The following is a 12396-nucleotide window of genomic DNA, read 5'->3' as shown; positions in this document are numbered from 1 at the left end:
CTGCTAGCCCCGGATGATTTGAATCCTCAACTTATACGAGCTTGGGCAAATTTCTCAACCTGTATGTCTACTTCCACTCCAAACTGTTAGAGAAGGACAGCTGTAAAACCATGTCTAGCCTGATGGATTTTTGTGGAAACTCAGCCTTTGAGGTACCAGCCCCTTCTGGAAGGGATCTCAGGTGCTCTTTGTAGACTGGGAGCAAGTTCTAGCTCTCTTGGGTGGTGGTGATCTGCTCCTCCTACCTTTAAATTTGAGTGTTCCCCAAATAAATATTTGATATTCTTTCATTCAAGACTCCCTTACTCTGCCCACAGATCTCTGTGAGTTAGAGGCTAGCTTGATCTACAGATCCAGTTCCAGGACAGACTCCAAAGCTACAGAGAAACCCTGTCTGGAAAAACACAAAAAGGAAACTTCGAAAATGTATCAAATTGGTTCTACCTTCTAACTCATCAGAGAACATGTAAAAATAACCATTCTTAATGTAAAGGGGCATTGTTTCTGTGAAACAAAGCAAAGGGCAGGGAGCTGTTGAAGCCAACCATCTGTCTTCTGTTCTTGTTCAAGTTACAACCACCAGTTCTTTTTCTGAATAAACAAACCTTAAGTGACCAAAGACATGGGATATAAAAGTTATCACTGCAAATTTTGTGTATTTATCTTAATAGCCAGGAAGCTTTCACCTATTTTATTTAGGTTTCATTTTTTTTTCCAAATTCCAACCAGAAGCTAAATACAAATGGAAACCAGTAAGCACTAGTTTTACTCCAATGGAGCAGGATCATTCTGATTTACTCCAATAAAAGTATGCAACCCTTAAGCAAAGCTTTTCTTCATTTAAAAGAAAAAAAAATAAAAATAAAAAAAGCTATACAGTAGTCTTTCCTTATGTTCATTGCACAATTAAGTTCTGCATTCAGAACTCTTGACACTCTGGTTAATTTTACAATGTAAGATCCCCACTTTTAATATTGTTTTCTATTCCAAACACTCAACTTCTTTAGGATGGTGTAGAAACCAGTATTTCTGCAAAATTCACTGGATTTTTTTATTTGTAATTAAATTTTCTAACACCAAAAACAAAACAAAAACCAAAAAGTCCTCTACTTATGATGGTTTTTGCAGCTATGAATGTTCCTGTTTTATAGCTGCATTTAGCCATGCCAGACTCCAGATCTGCGTTAATGTGTATAAAATGCATCTGCACACAGCAGAGTACTCTATAACAGCAACTCGGGGAAAGAGATCTGGGAAAAAATACATGTACTAATGAGTACCAAGAAAACAAACATGGCCCAGTGCACATGAGGCAAAAATACCTCAATGAGATGCTTTTTTCATTAAGATTTCTTTCCCATGGTTGTAATTTCTTTTTGTAACAACCATTCTGGTCATTAGAATGAATCTGACAGTGCTCTGGAACAACGGTGATTATAGCAAAGCTATTAAGTTTTTAAGTGTTATTTATACCTGTTACATTCACTCTCACCCTCAATACTGATGACAGATGTCAGAGGCAAAAACCAGCACAAACATGAAGACCACAACACTGAGCATCACCTGTGCTTTCAGATACATTAAGCATTTCAGTGTACAATAGTCCTTCCTTCACATTTTAGTAAGATGCTGATGCAGTGCAGCAATCTGCAAAGCACCTTCCTTCACAGTCCGTGCAGAAGACATCTGATTTTTTTTTAAAGTTCTGTGATACAAATGATTAAAATAAATCCAGGATGAACAAGTTTCAAAATGCATAGTGTTCTGTGCATGAGTCCATTTTCCTTAAACTCTGAAAGAAAAGTGGTAAGAAAACAAGAAAAGAAAACCACTGCTGCATTCTCTGGTCTTCTCCATTTTGCTGGTCAATGCTCTTATTTACTCTGGCATATAAGGACGGAGGTGATCCTCTATGGTGCCAACTGCCCAGTGAGTGAGCTGTTCCTGTGGCAGGTAGAGGCAGATGCTGCATAACTTGAAGATGGTGGCTTTGTTTTTTGGAGTCTAGAAGAAAGTGAATTTTAATAATTTTAATAGTTTTAAATTGTCAGCCCCTCACAATTTAAGTCCTATGGCACACTAACAAAGGGTACACAGCAAGACATATGTGGTTTCCTATCCATGCAGGATATGGAAAAAAATAAGACATGTTTGAAATAAATGCATAGAGAATTTATGCATGTTTAATATTAAAACACCAGGGAAGTCTCTAGAATTGTCCTGTGCCCTGACCTCCAGCCCTGGAACCAGCTTCAACAACGAACATAGAACAGGCTCCCTCTAGCAGGGAATCAAGATCTAGGTTTTCTGTCTGCTCTCAGATGGAGAGTATGCAGACCTGTTTCTAAATAACCAACATGGTGTTTTTTAGTTTTGAAAATTTATCGAGACAACCAACCAACTTTTAACTTGATTTATTTCCAAGTTTATTGAAAGCTGTTTTATCTCTCCACTCTATTCTTGATGAACACTGAAACTCCGATTTTGAAATCAAGTTTAAGTTGTCCTGAACCTTTTAAGAGCTTTGAGAAATACACTAACTTGTTAACCTTTTTTGTTTTGTTTTTTGAGAGGGTTTTTGTGTGGCTTTGGAGGCTGCTCTGGAACTAGCTCTTGTAGACCAGGCTGGTCTTGAACTCACAGATATTCACCTGCCTCTGCCTCCCCAGTGCTGGGATTAAAGGTGTACACCATCAACGCCCGGCTTCAATCTTTTCTATACAGTAGATACTGAGAGGTCGAAGGGATTCGAAGTATGCTTTCAGTGCCATTAATTGAATCATAGGCCTTAAACATGCTAGACTAAGTTTCATTTAAAATACAACAACAACGAGGAAGGAAGGTGGTGTGGTGGGGCCTAACACTCAGAAATCAGGCAGGCAGATCTCCGTGAGTTACTTAGAGGCATGTGTACATAGATCCTGTCTCAAAAACAGGAGACCTGTACCATAGATTTGAGGCACACAGTCGCACTGAAAGCCGCCCAACACATACTGTCTATTTAGAGTCTGAGTTCTCTACCTTGGGTATGTAGTATGTCTTGCTGTTGACAAGTAACAGCCCTAGATAGCCATCCCATTTCTCAGCCTGAATTTTTACTGCAGAATGCCTGTTGAAACTTTTTTAATGGATACCTGGATTGCCGATCAAGTGGGAGATAGTTTTTTTTTGTTTTTTGGTTTTGGTTTTTTGAGACAGGGTTTCTCTGTGGCTTTGGAGGCTGTCCTGGAACTAGCTATTGTAGACCAGGCTGGTCTCAAACTCACAGAGATCCGCCTGCCTCTGCCTCCCAGTGCTGGGATTAAAGGCGTGAGCCACCAATGCCCGGCTGAGATAGTTATTTTTTAAGATGCACATTTAAAAGGTCTGCTAGCTCCAGGGACAGTTCAGTCAGGAAAGTGCTTGCTAGAGCAAGCATGAGGATTCTGAGTGTCATGCATAGTTGGTTCTCATGAAGCAGAGCCAGAAGGACCCCTAGGGCTTGGACACTGAGGAACCACACCCACATGAAGGCATACATACCTGCACACTTGCACCCCTCTCCTCCCACACACAAGTGTGTTTTATTTAAAATACACATTTTGATCAACTGGAAGTGGAGCAGGAACTTGGAAAGCTTGCTCTGCACGAAGTGCTCATAAGGAACAAAGTCTGGGAACTTCTCTGGAGGGGCCTAAGACAGGCTTCTTCAAATGAACCCCACGTTAGTTCTAAAAAATTCCTTACCTGCAAATGCTGTCTGTCAATGAAGAGAAACACTGACTGGTTAGGATTGTTGACAACAATTCCTGTCTTGTCCTTGCGGCTCAGTACATGCAGAAACTGTTTCTCATAGTCACCGTGATGAAATTCAAATTTGGCCTAAAAGACACAATTTATGTTGTTACATCACACTGCCCTGCCTCCACATGTTTGTGCTGACCAATATGGAAACAAGAGACACACATGTGTATTTAATTTAATTTAAATTATGTACAAGATAAAACTCAATATATTTAAAGAAAATCAAACTAAAATAAATGCAGTCCTTGCCAGGCATAGTAAGAAGCACATGCCTGTAATTCCAGCAATCATGAGACTGAGGCAGAAGGATAAGAGAAACAACCTATCTCAAAACAACTAACACTCAAAACCACACACACCCCTCTCACTTAACAGTCATATTTCAAATGTCGCCCCCCCACCTCTCTCATTTCAATTAACATCAGTCTCATTTCAAATGCTCCAATTGAATACAGCTTGATCTCTTAAAACACAGGACATGTTCTTCATTACAAAAAAATTCTACTAACACTCCAACTTAATTTTGTCATCTTAAAATACTTTTTGAAACTTCAGCTTCTTTGCCATATATTAAGGCTCTAACCCACTGCACTGGACAGTTAAAGAGGAAATGCAGTTGGGTAGTGGTGGTGCACACCTTTAATCCCAGCACTCAGAGGCAGAGGCAGGCAGATCTCTCTTGAGTTTAAGACCAGCCTGGTCTACAAGAGCTAGTTCCAGGACAGACTCCAAAGCCACAGAGAAACCCTGTCTTATAAACAAAAGGAGGAAATGCAAATCTAATGCACCCAATGAAACACAAAGCCCTCAATGTGCAAATGGGCTTCTGAAAAAAATTTTTTACAGAAGACAAAAACAAAGTTATTATTATGGAAGAAGTCAACTTCATCCTTCCACATGTCCAAAGGCAGTAGAAGGGAGCAAATACTGGGCAAAAGACCACCAGGCTTAAAAGACAATTCAAGAAACATCTAACATCTTTCAGATAATTCAGAATTATAAACTGTTACAATCCATTTGTCTTGAGCAATTTCTGCTACCAAGAACTGTAGGCAATATTAACATGTAAAATCACAAGTGGTTGCTATTTAGGTTTTACTATCAAATACCTTTTAACACCCCCACCCCTGTGCTAGGGTACTAAGGAAAGAGCCCAGTGCCTTGTAAACACGGGGCTCGGTTTAGTTATACTATTCATTTCTCCCTTTCTCTAGGTGACAGTAGGGATGACCCCAGGCCTATAGTACATGGTGAGTACTCCACTAGGCAAATGACTGCTGCTCTCTCAATAGCTTTTGCTATAAATCTAGCAATCAGGGACAGAGTGTGGTAGCACACACCTTTAACCCCACCACCGTTTAGGAGACAGAAGTATGCAGATTTCTGAGTTCCAGGTGAGTCAAGGTTACACAGTAAGACCCGGTTCTCAACCAAAAAACAAACAATAAATCCTAATACAAACAGGCAGTAATTGAAACGAAAAGCAGTCTGAGATTCACCATATAGTTCCATAGTCTTTGAATTTCTTCTTGAGGAAGGAATGTTCCAAACCAAACAAAACAAATAGCATAAGGAAGATATAAAGGAATTCTCTTAAGTAATGAAAATACTCCCCTCCCAGCGCCTCACTGTAGCATGACACAGACACACCATTAACAGCCTTTACTTTATTATTAAACACTACTATAGATGTACTCAGATCTAGAAGTTTCAAATTTTTGGTTTTTCGAGACAGGGTTTCTCTATATTTTGGAACTAGCTCTGTAGACCAGGCTGGCCTCGAACTCACAGAGATCCTCCTGCCTCTGCCTCCCGAGTGCTGGGATTAAGGGCATGCGCCATCAAGGCCCTGCTAAATTTTTGGTTTTTAAAGTCCGAGTTAAATTTTTTTATTTGCCTTTATATTTAAGTCCTCTCAAGTCCTACTTTTTTAAAAATAATTTTTAGTTTATGTGCATTGCTGTATTGCTAGCATATATGTCTGTGTGAAGGTGTCTGATCCCCTGGGAAGAGTTACAGCCAGCTGTGAGCTGCCATGTGGGTGCTGGGAATTGAATCTGGGTCCCCTAGAACAGCCTTAGTGGCTGAGTCATCTCCCCAGTCCCCCTACTCTTTTTTTTTTAATGGGAGAAGCAGAGTTAAGTTTACTAAGAATATTTCCAAAGAGTGGGCCACAGCTGATAAAGTCAGCAGCTCCATGGCCTCTTTCATTTAGGATACAGAATGGACCAACTATATATTCTTCAATATCCCAGACTGAAAATATGTAAGAAAAATAAAATCCTATCAGTACTGAACTCCCCAGCCCCCATTATTTCCAAAACAATATGTAATACTATTTATATGTTATGTGGCTCTTCATCAAGTGTTATAAGTAAGCTAGAGATGATCCACAGTATATAGAAATGTATACACAATACCATGCTGCTTCACATAAAGTGAGCAGCTGCAGAAGTTTTGGAGTCAATCCCTGTAAGATATAGCATATGGATGTCTTTTAAATTACTTAAGGGAACAAAATTAGTCACATTACTAGCTTATTTTACTGCAGGTGAGCTATAAAATTAGCAAAGTTATTACATGTATATTATAATTAATCCTGAAGGTTCAAGGAAGCTATACTTAGTTCAAGTAATTTTTCATAGTAGCAGTGAGTTATGAGTATAAGCTTTTACCTTGTTTACTTTTACCTTTCACTTTTATTAACTATTGTCTTTTGTATATGGCTGTTTTTCCTACATGTATATCCATGTACCATGTATGTATATGCCTGGTGTCCTTGGAAACCAGAAGAAATCATTGGATTGATTCCCTGGAACTGGAGGGTTATAGAGGGGTGTGAGCCACCATATAAGTACTAGAAATTGAACCAGATCCAGTAGAAGAGCAGTCAGTGCTCTTTGTCCCCAAGCAAGCTCTCTAGTTCCTAGCTTTTAAAGAGGGCTTATTTTGGCTTACAGTTTATCTTGAGTGGTCTTAGCTGAACAACCCTGGACCTATTATCTTTCTCTTTTAACTGTCTCATTTCTTTTTCGGTATAAAGGAGGTTCACACACACCTAGTTATCACTAGTATTTAGGTTAAGTATATATATAAGATATTTAGAAGATTGATACACTGGCTTTTAATAACCTTTAGACAGGATTTCAAATAATAGTACTTGAACCAAGTACTATTTTCTAGCACGGTGGCTCTCAACACTGCTAATGATTCAACCCTTTAATATAGTTTCTCACGTTGTGGTATCCCAACAGTGATTTTGACTGTAATATATCCTAATGTAAACATTTGATATGCAAGGTATCTTATATGTGACCTGTGGTTATCATAACCCACAGGTTAAGAACTGCTGCACCAGCACATTCATAGCTGTTTAATAAAAGTTAATTAAAAACCAGAGGTATTGCCGGACATTGGTGGCACATTGCCTTTAATCCCAGCACTTGGGAGGCAGAGGCAGGCGGATCTCTGTGAATTCAATGCCAGCCTGGTCTACAGAGTGAGTTCCAGGACAGCCTCCAAAACAATACAGAGAAACCCTGTCTCAAAAAACCAAAAAAAAAAAAAAAAAAAAAAAAAAAAGATTCTATAAATTTTGTTCTTAAATGATACAATATTTAAAAAGACAAGAAAGATTTATGAAATAACTATTGGAAGCATATTCCCAAAGAATTTAAGTTAAACCCACTACAGATGTTGTCACTAAAATGTTCACTACTTTATTTAGAATAAAATACCTGAACAGGCCTAAAAGGTTCATCAGATTCCTTCCACCTAGAAAACAGGAGACAAACAATTTTCTCAATATCATTCCGAGGCCAAAGAATGAAATCCATCTCCTGAGTACAGCCAATTACATCCTAGAAAACAACAACAAAAGGTTTTTTTTTTTTTTAAGTTTTAAAGCAAAGTGGTATGACAAAAGATAAAAATATAGGGTTTGACTACAGAATCATTGTCTCAGTGTAAAAGGTCACTAGTTTTCATTTTTTACCTTCAGGGGTAAGAGACTACATACAATCTAATTACTGCTCTAATACTAATTTTTATATTGTAGAATCCAGTCATTTATAGTCCAATGTTCCTCATATAAAAGGAGTGGCTAAATTCCAGCTAAAGAATTAATGTTATTAATGACCATGCCTTATTTCCATCTTTCAAAACCAAATGTATTTGGTAAAAATGTGACCAAATTTCTAGGAACCACTCATTACATAACTTTTGATGTGCTAATTATTAGACAGTTAGTTTCTTGTTCCCAGCATCACATTCAACATATCTGTTTCCCAAGGCCAAAGCACTTCTTCCAGACCAGGATAGCTACCTCCAAGCTTCCTCTGCTTGAACTAATTTTAGGTTATACACCAGATTAACTTCAATGTAATACATTTTTGAAGGTTGACAGTAATATATTTTGTTTAGCAGATCTGTCATTACAAGGAGACATGATGTTAATTCTCCTCTCAAAAAGAGAAATCCAACAAATAGTAATATATTACTCACAGTAATCACATACATCATTATCATTCCATTTAAGCAAAGTGACCCATGCCTTTATTGGAAGTACTCAAAGTATTTAAAAACCATTTTATGTAAAATACCTAACAGGGAATGGAGGATACATGCTTTATCTAGCTAAGAATTGTCTTGAAGCAAAAAACTACATTCATTACACATCTGATGTCTCTAAGCACAAAGATGGTTACCCACTTTCAGGGGGAAACTGCAAACTTTAATTCACACAAACTTATTACCTAAGTCAAGACTTCCAGAACTTACCCTTCTCATAGACTGGTATCGAGGAGCATGGAGCTGTACCACATCCTTCTGTAGAAGCTCTATAGAACTTTCCAAGGAATAGCTGGAATCTCGTACACCTTTCAGAATATTTTCTTCATAATTATTTGTCATGACTGGTATAACCTCAGACACTTCAAAGAGTGCTGACTTTTTCTTCTAGAAAAAAAAATTTCAGTGATACATACACTGCTGATATAAATTCACTTAACTGATTCTACAGTCAACTAAATTAAAAAATCTCACTAGTTTAAAATATAAAGTATTCAGACAAATTATTTTATCCCTAAAATGGTATCAACTGCTTTTTCTGGATATTATCTGACTACAATTATCAATGTTTAAAAGGGGGAAATGTAGAGTAAATTGTGTTTCCAAATTAGTTACCAATCTAAGTTATAAAACTGTATACCCAAAGCATATGTAACAATACTGGGGCATCCTATGAATTATGTCAAAGATCTACCTAGAATCAACACTTCAAGAGCTTGCATTCAGAGAACCTACACGGCAATACCTTCAAGTAAACTATAATCAGATCTTATGAAATTTGACAACATGTTTAAAAAAAGCTCACACATAAAACAGAAAATGTGAAAACGATTCATCCTCAGAATACTTCAACTCTTAACAGCTGAAGGTTCTTAAATACCAAATACTTAAGATTGGAGTAATAGCGTGGAAACTCCAAAATACTAAACAGGTATCACATTAAGATTACATTTCTGACTACAAGCAGACTACTTTTAGTGCAAAAGTCAAATTTGCACTTCCTTTATTCATAACCCAATCTTATGTCAAAAGCTGTTAATAAATGTCTGTTTTGAAATGCAAAAAAAAATTGCTTTCATGACATTCTCATCTGATATTTAACTGTGGAACTGGATGTCTCTCATTCATTCATACGCAGGCACTCTCTTAAGACATTTTTAATTGTAAAAAAGTAGCAATTCTAAACAAAAATTTACCATTTAATTGCTCCTAAAAATCGAAATACATTGTTTCACTATCATGAAACCATTAAGATTTGAACAGCTAAATTTAGCATATAACATTTGATCCTGATAGAACACTTAAGATATCCTACTTCTAATTTTACAGAGCTCCCTCTTTTGTTCCACATTAAAGTTTTACAGTTACTCAGTCCCATATCAACTAAAACTGGATTCTGAATTAAATATTTCAAAGTCAATTAATATAGAAAGGCCCTCCATTTTTCTGCAAGTACTCAATTTACAGAATCACTCCAAGGGCAGAAAAACAAAAGTCTTCCTCCATACTCTTAAACCTAATATTCACAAAACAAATATGCACTTACAAAAAAAATCACTGTGCTAATTGTTAAGAACTTAAAATTACCTTCTCCTTGAACACAAAGGCAATATACATCTTGAAGTCAAACTGGTCAGCTAGAGATTCTTTTTTCTTTCTAAGCTGAGCACGTAGTCTGTTCAGAGCTTGTTTCTTCCGGGAGTTTGGGTCCCCCATTTTGAAATACAGGTGGTACTAAAGCCTTTGGAAATTGTCACTAAACTATGGGCACTTTTCTTTAAGACTCAAGTACAACAGAAACAAGTCATTTTTTTCCTGCTAATATGATTGAATAGCTAAAATCACAACTGTAACCCCCAAACTGCACCTTCTGGCAATATTAGCAGACTGTCATACCACAGGGTCAAGAAACAAAAGTTGTTGTCCAGTCATGTTTGGACAATAATGTTTGGGGGAAGAGATGGGGAAGGGGAAGGCGAGGAAGGAAAGAAAGAGGAGAAAAAACTTCGAACTAACTTTCTGAAAAACACATTTGGCCAAACTGCCAAAATAAAAGGCTTTGAGGGGAAAATGAAAAACCTATCATCAGGATTTAGGTGTGCAATAAAACACAGCTGACACCAGTCCAATCCTTGAAATCCATCCGGATTTTCCCCCTTTTAAAGGGATTAAGGAAAGAAGGGAAAATTGTGATGTTGCTTCCCAGATATAGAAAAGGAAAAAAAAAAAACCGAAAAACTGAAAACCACCAAAACAGGGCAGGGTGAATGAAACTGAAATCCCCAGTTGGATTTTACCCAGCCAGACCCATGGCTGCAGTACCTGATTAATTCTCAGTTATTTCGGATCTCACTACTGCTATGTACTGTCAGTGCTTTGCTATTGCTTACACTTGGTGGTGAGCAGAGAGAAAAGTGCAAAATCAGCAGAGAAAGAAGGGGAGAGGTACAGGGTTTCCCTGCAATCAACTACAGTGTATACCGGGGGCGGACAGCTGTTGCCCAAAGGAGCCATGAGAAAAAACAGCGGAGTCATTACCAACTTCCCCATCACCCACGTTTTCACCCTCAGGCGGCTGCGAACGCTGCTGCCAAGGAGAACCATGATGGCAGAGGGAAAGGGGGAATCTATCAAACGATATTAATAGTTACTCCGGCTCTGTGATTAGCCCTGATTAATGCCCGGGATACAAGCACCCTCAGCCCTGAGGTGGGTTCTACATTCCCCGGGGAGCCCTCTGTATAAATTTGACCCCGTTCAGGTTCGGGATGGTAGGGAGTTCGATTATCTTCGTGTGAGCATGGCTGAGGCTAAAGTGGCGGGTTCTCCCACGTCCCAGGCCGGGCCCGGGGATCACCTGCCTTCGACCCCCAGTTCCCACCCCCACCCCCTCGCCTTCAGCGGCAGCGACTCACTCGCACCACGGGAGACACTGGATCACTCGGGTTCTCACTCATTTCACCGTGGAAACAATTCCCGCCCGGGTAGAGAAGGCGGAAAGAGAGTAAGTGGGAAAGATCAGTTGGGAGGGGAAAAGAAGAAAATAATCGTGTTAATAAGAATTACTTCGTAAAGGAAGCCCACCCTCCCACCCAAAAAAAAAAAAGGAATTAAGTTCCCAGGTTCTGGATTCGCTTTTCCCCTTCAACAGCCCATGTTTCCCGAATGGGGGCGGCTGGGTGGTTTCCCAAGGGGGCAGAGGCCGGGATCGAGGCGGCAGGGCGGGGTCCCCGCGGAGAGGAGAGCGGGACTCGTAGGCCGACCGTCGGAGGGCCGTCTAGCCGCAGCCTGCGGGCGGAGCGGCGGCGGCGGAGGAGGAGGCGGCGGCGGCGGCGGGGGCGCTGCTCGTGGCACGGGCGGGAGCCATGTCAAGAGAACACGACGGGCCGACGGAGCCCCTCCATGCCCGCTGCGCTGCGCTCTGTGGCCGGGCCGCGCGCACTGCTGCCGCCGCTCAGCCCCCACCTGGGCCCCATAGTCGGGCTCGGCGCCCCGGGCGAGGACGGAGGGAAGGACGCGGCGCGGGGGGGGCGGCGAGGAAGGAGGAAAGCGTGCGGGAGGGACGGGGAGGGAGGGGAGCCCTGCGCTACGGCCTGTCCGCGGAGTGAGCTCGGCAAAGTTGTCTCAGTTCAAGCGTCGGCCCCCGAGGCCTACTTCGCCCAACAGTCTGGTTCAGGAAAATAGTCCGAGAGAGCCCCGAGGGGTGGGGTAAAAAAGCCGACGTGGAGGAGGCGAGCGTCCGCGGGGCCACAGCCTCGTTTCCCCCGCACCGGAGTGGCTGCAGAAGCGGCGGCTGCCTCGGGAACCTCCCGGGTCCGGGGCTGAGTCGCGTTTGAGGAAAAGAAACAAGAACAAACAACTTAAAATGGCAGCACGGCCGCTGCGTCACCCGCCCCTCAGCGGCACCGCCCCGAGCGCTCTGCGCCTGCGCGTACTCAGGGCGTTAACATGTGCAACTGGGGAGGGGGAAACGGGAAAGGAAGTGTGAAGGATCTCACAATCATGATGACAGAGAGCCGACGGTCAGTAAGATGTTATACATGA

The 12396-nt window shown here is 40.7% G+C and overlaps 1 protein-coding gene across 2 annotated transcripts; it reads right to left on the bottom strand.

Annotated features, from left to right (window-relative positions):
- Positions 1–676: 676 nt before the first annotated feature.
- On the bottom strand, positions 677–11482 carry CUNH6orf62 (chromosome unknown C6orf62 homolog). 2 transcript variants are annotated; one of them, XM_040755729.1, is made up of 5 exons: positions 11268–11482; positions 8563–8739; positions 7521–7643; positions 3727–3861; positions 677–2004 (listed from the first exon to the last, which is right to left on the bottom strand). In XM_040755729.1, the coding sequence occupies exons 1-5, from the start codon at positions 11307–11309 to the stop codon at positions 1879–1881; spliced, it is 603 nt and encodes a 200-aa protein (XP_040611663.1). In that variant the 5' UTR covers positions 11310–11482; the 3' UTR covers positions 677–1878. The 2 variants fall into 2 exon arrangements, with proteins under 2 accessions (XP_040611663.1, XP_040611662.1); XM_040755728.1 differs by lacking the exon at positions 11268–11482 and adding an exon at positions 9940–11237.
- Between the last annotated feature and the right edge of the window lie 914 nt (positions 11483–12396).

The sequence above is a fragment of the Mesocricetus auratus genome, unplaced genomic scaffold (genome assembly GCF_017639785.1).
Source record: "Mesocricetus auratus isolate SY011 unplaced genomic scaffold, BCM_Maur_2.0 Super-Scaffold_100013, whole genome shotgun sequence".
Lineage (NCBI taxonomy): Eukaryota > Metazoa > Chordata > Mammalia > Rodentia > Cricetidae > Mesocricetus > Mesocricetus auratus.
The sequence above is the reverse complement of the archived record's forward strand: the minus strand, read 5'-3'. Positions and strand labels throughout refer to the sequence as shown.

What these genes read in the sequence shown, in the direction of transcription:
- CUNH6orf62 (XM_040755728.1), bottom strand. Translation starts at nt 10,068, where the DNA reads ATGGGGGACCCAAACTCCCGGAAGAAACAAGCTCTGAACAGACTACGT. An exon ending in CCTTTGTGTTCAAGGAGAAG is followed by an intron (nt 8,740 to 9,939) that starts GTAATTTTAAGT and finishes TTTTTTTTCTAG; the next exon opens with AAGAAAAAGTCAGCACTCTT. An exon ending in GATACCAGTCTATGAGAAGG is followed by an intron (nt 7,644 to 8,562) that starts GTAAGTTCTGGA and finishes GTTGTTTTCTAG; the next exon opens with GATGTAATTGGCTGTACTCA.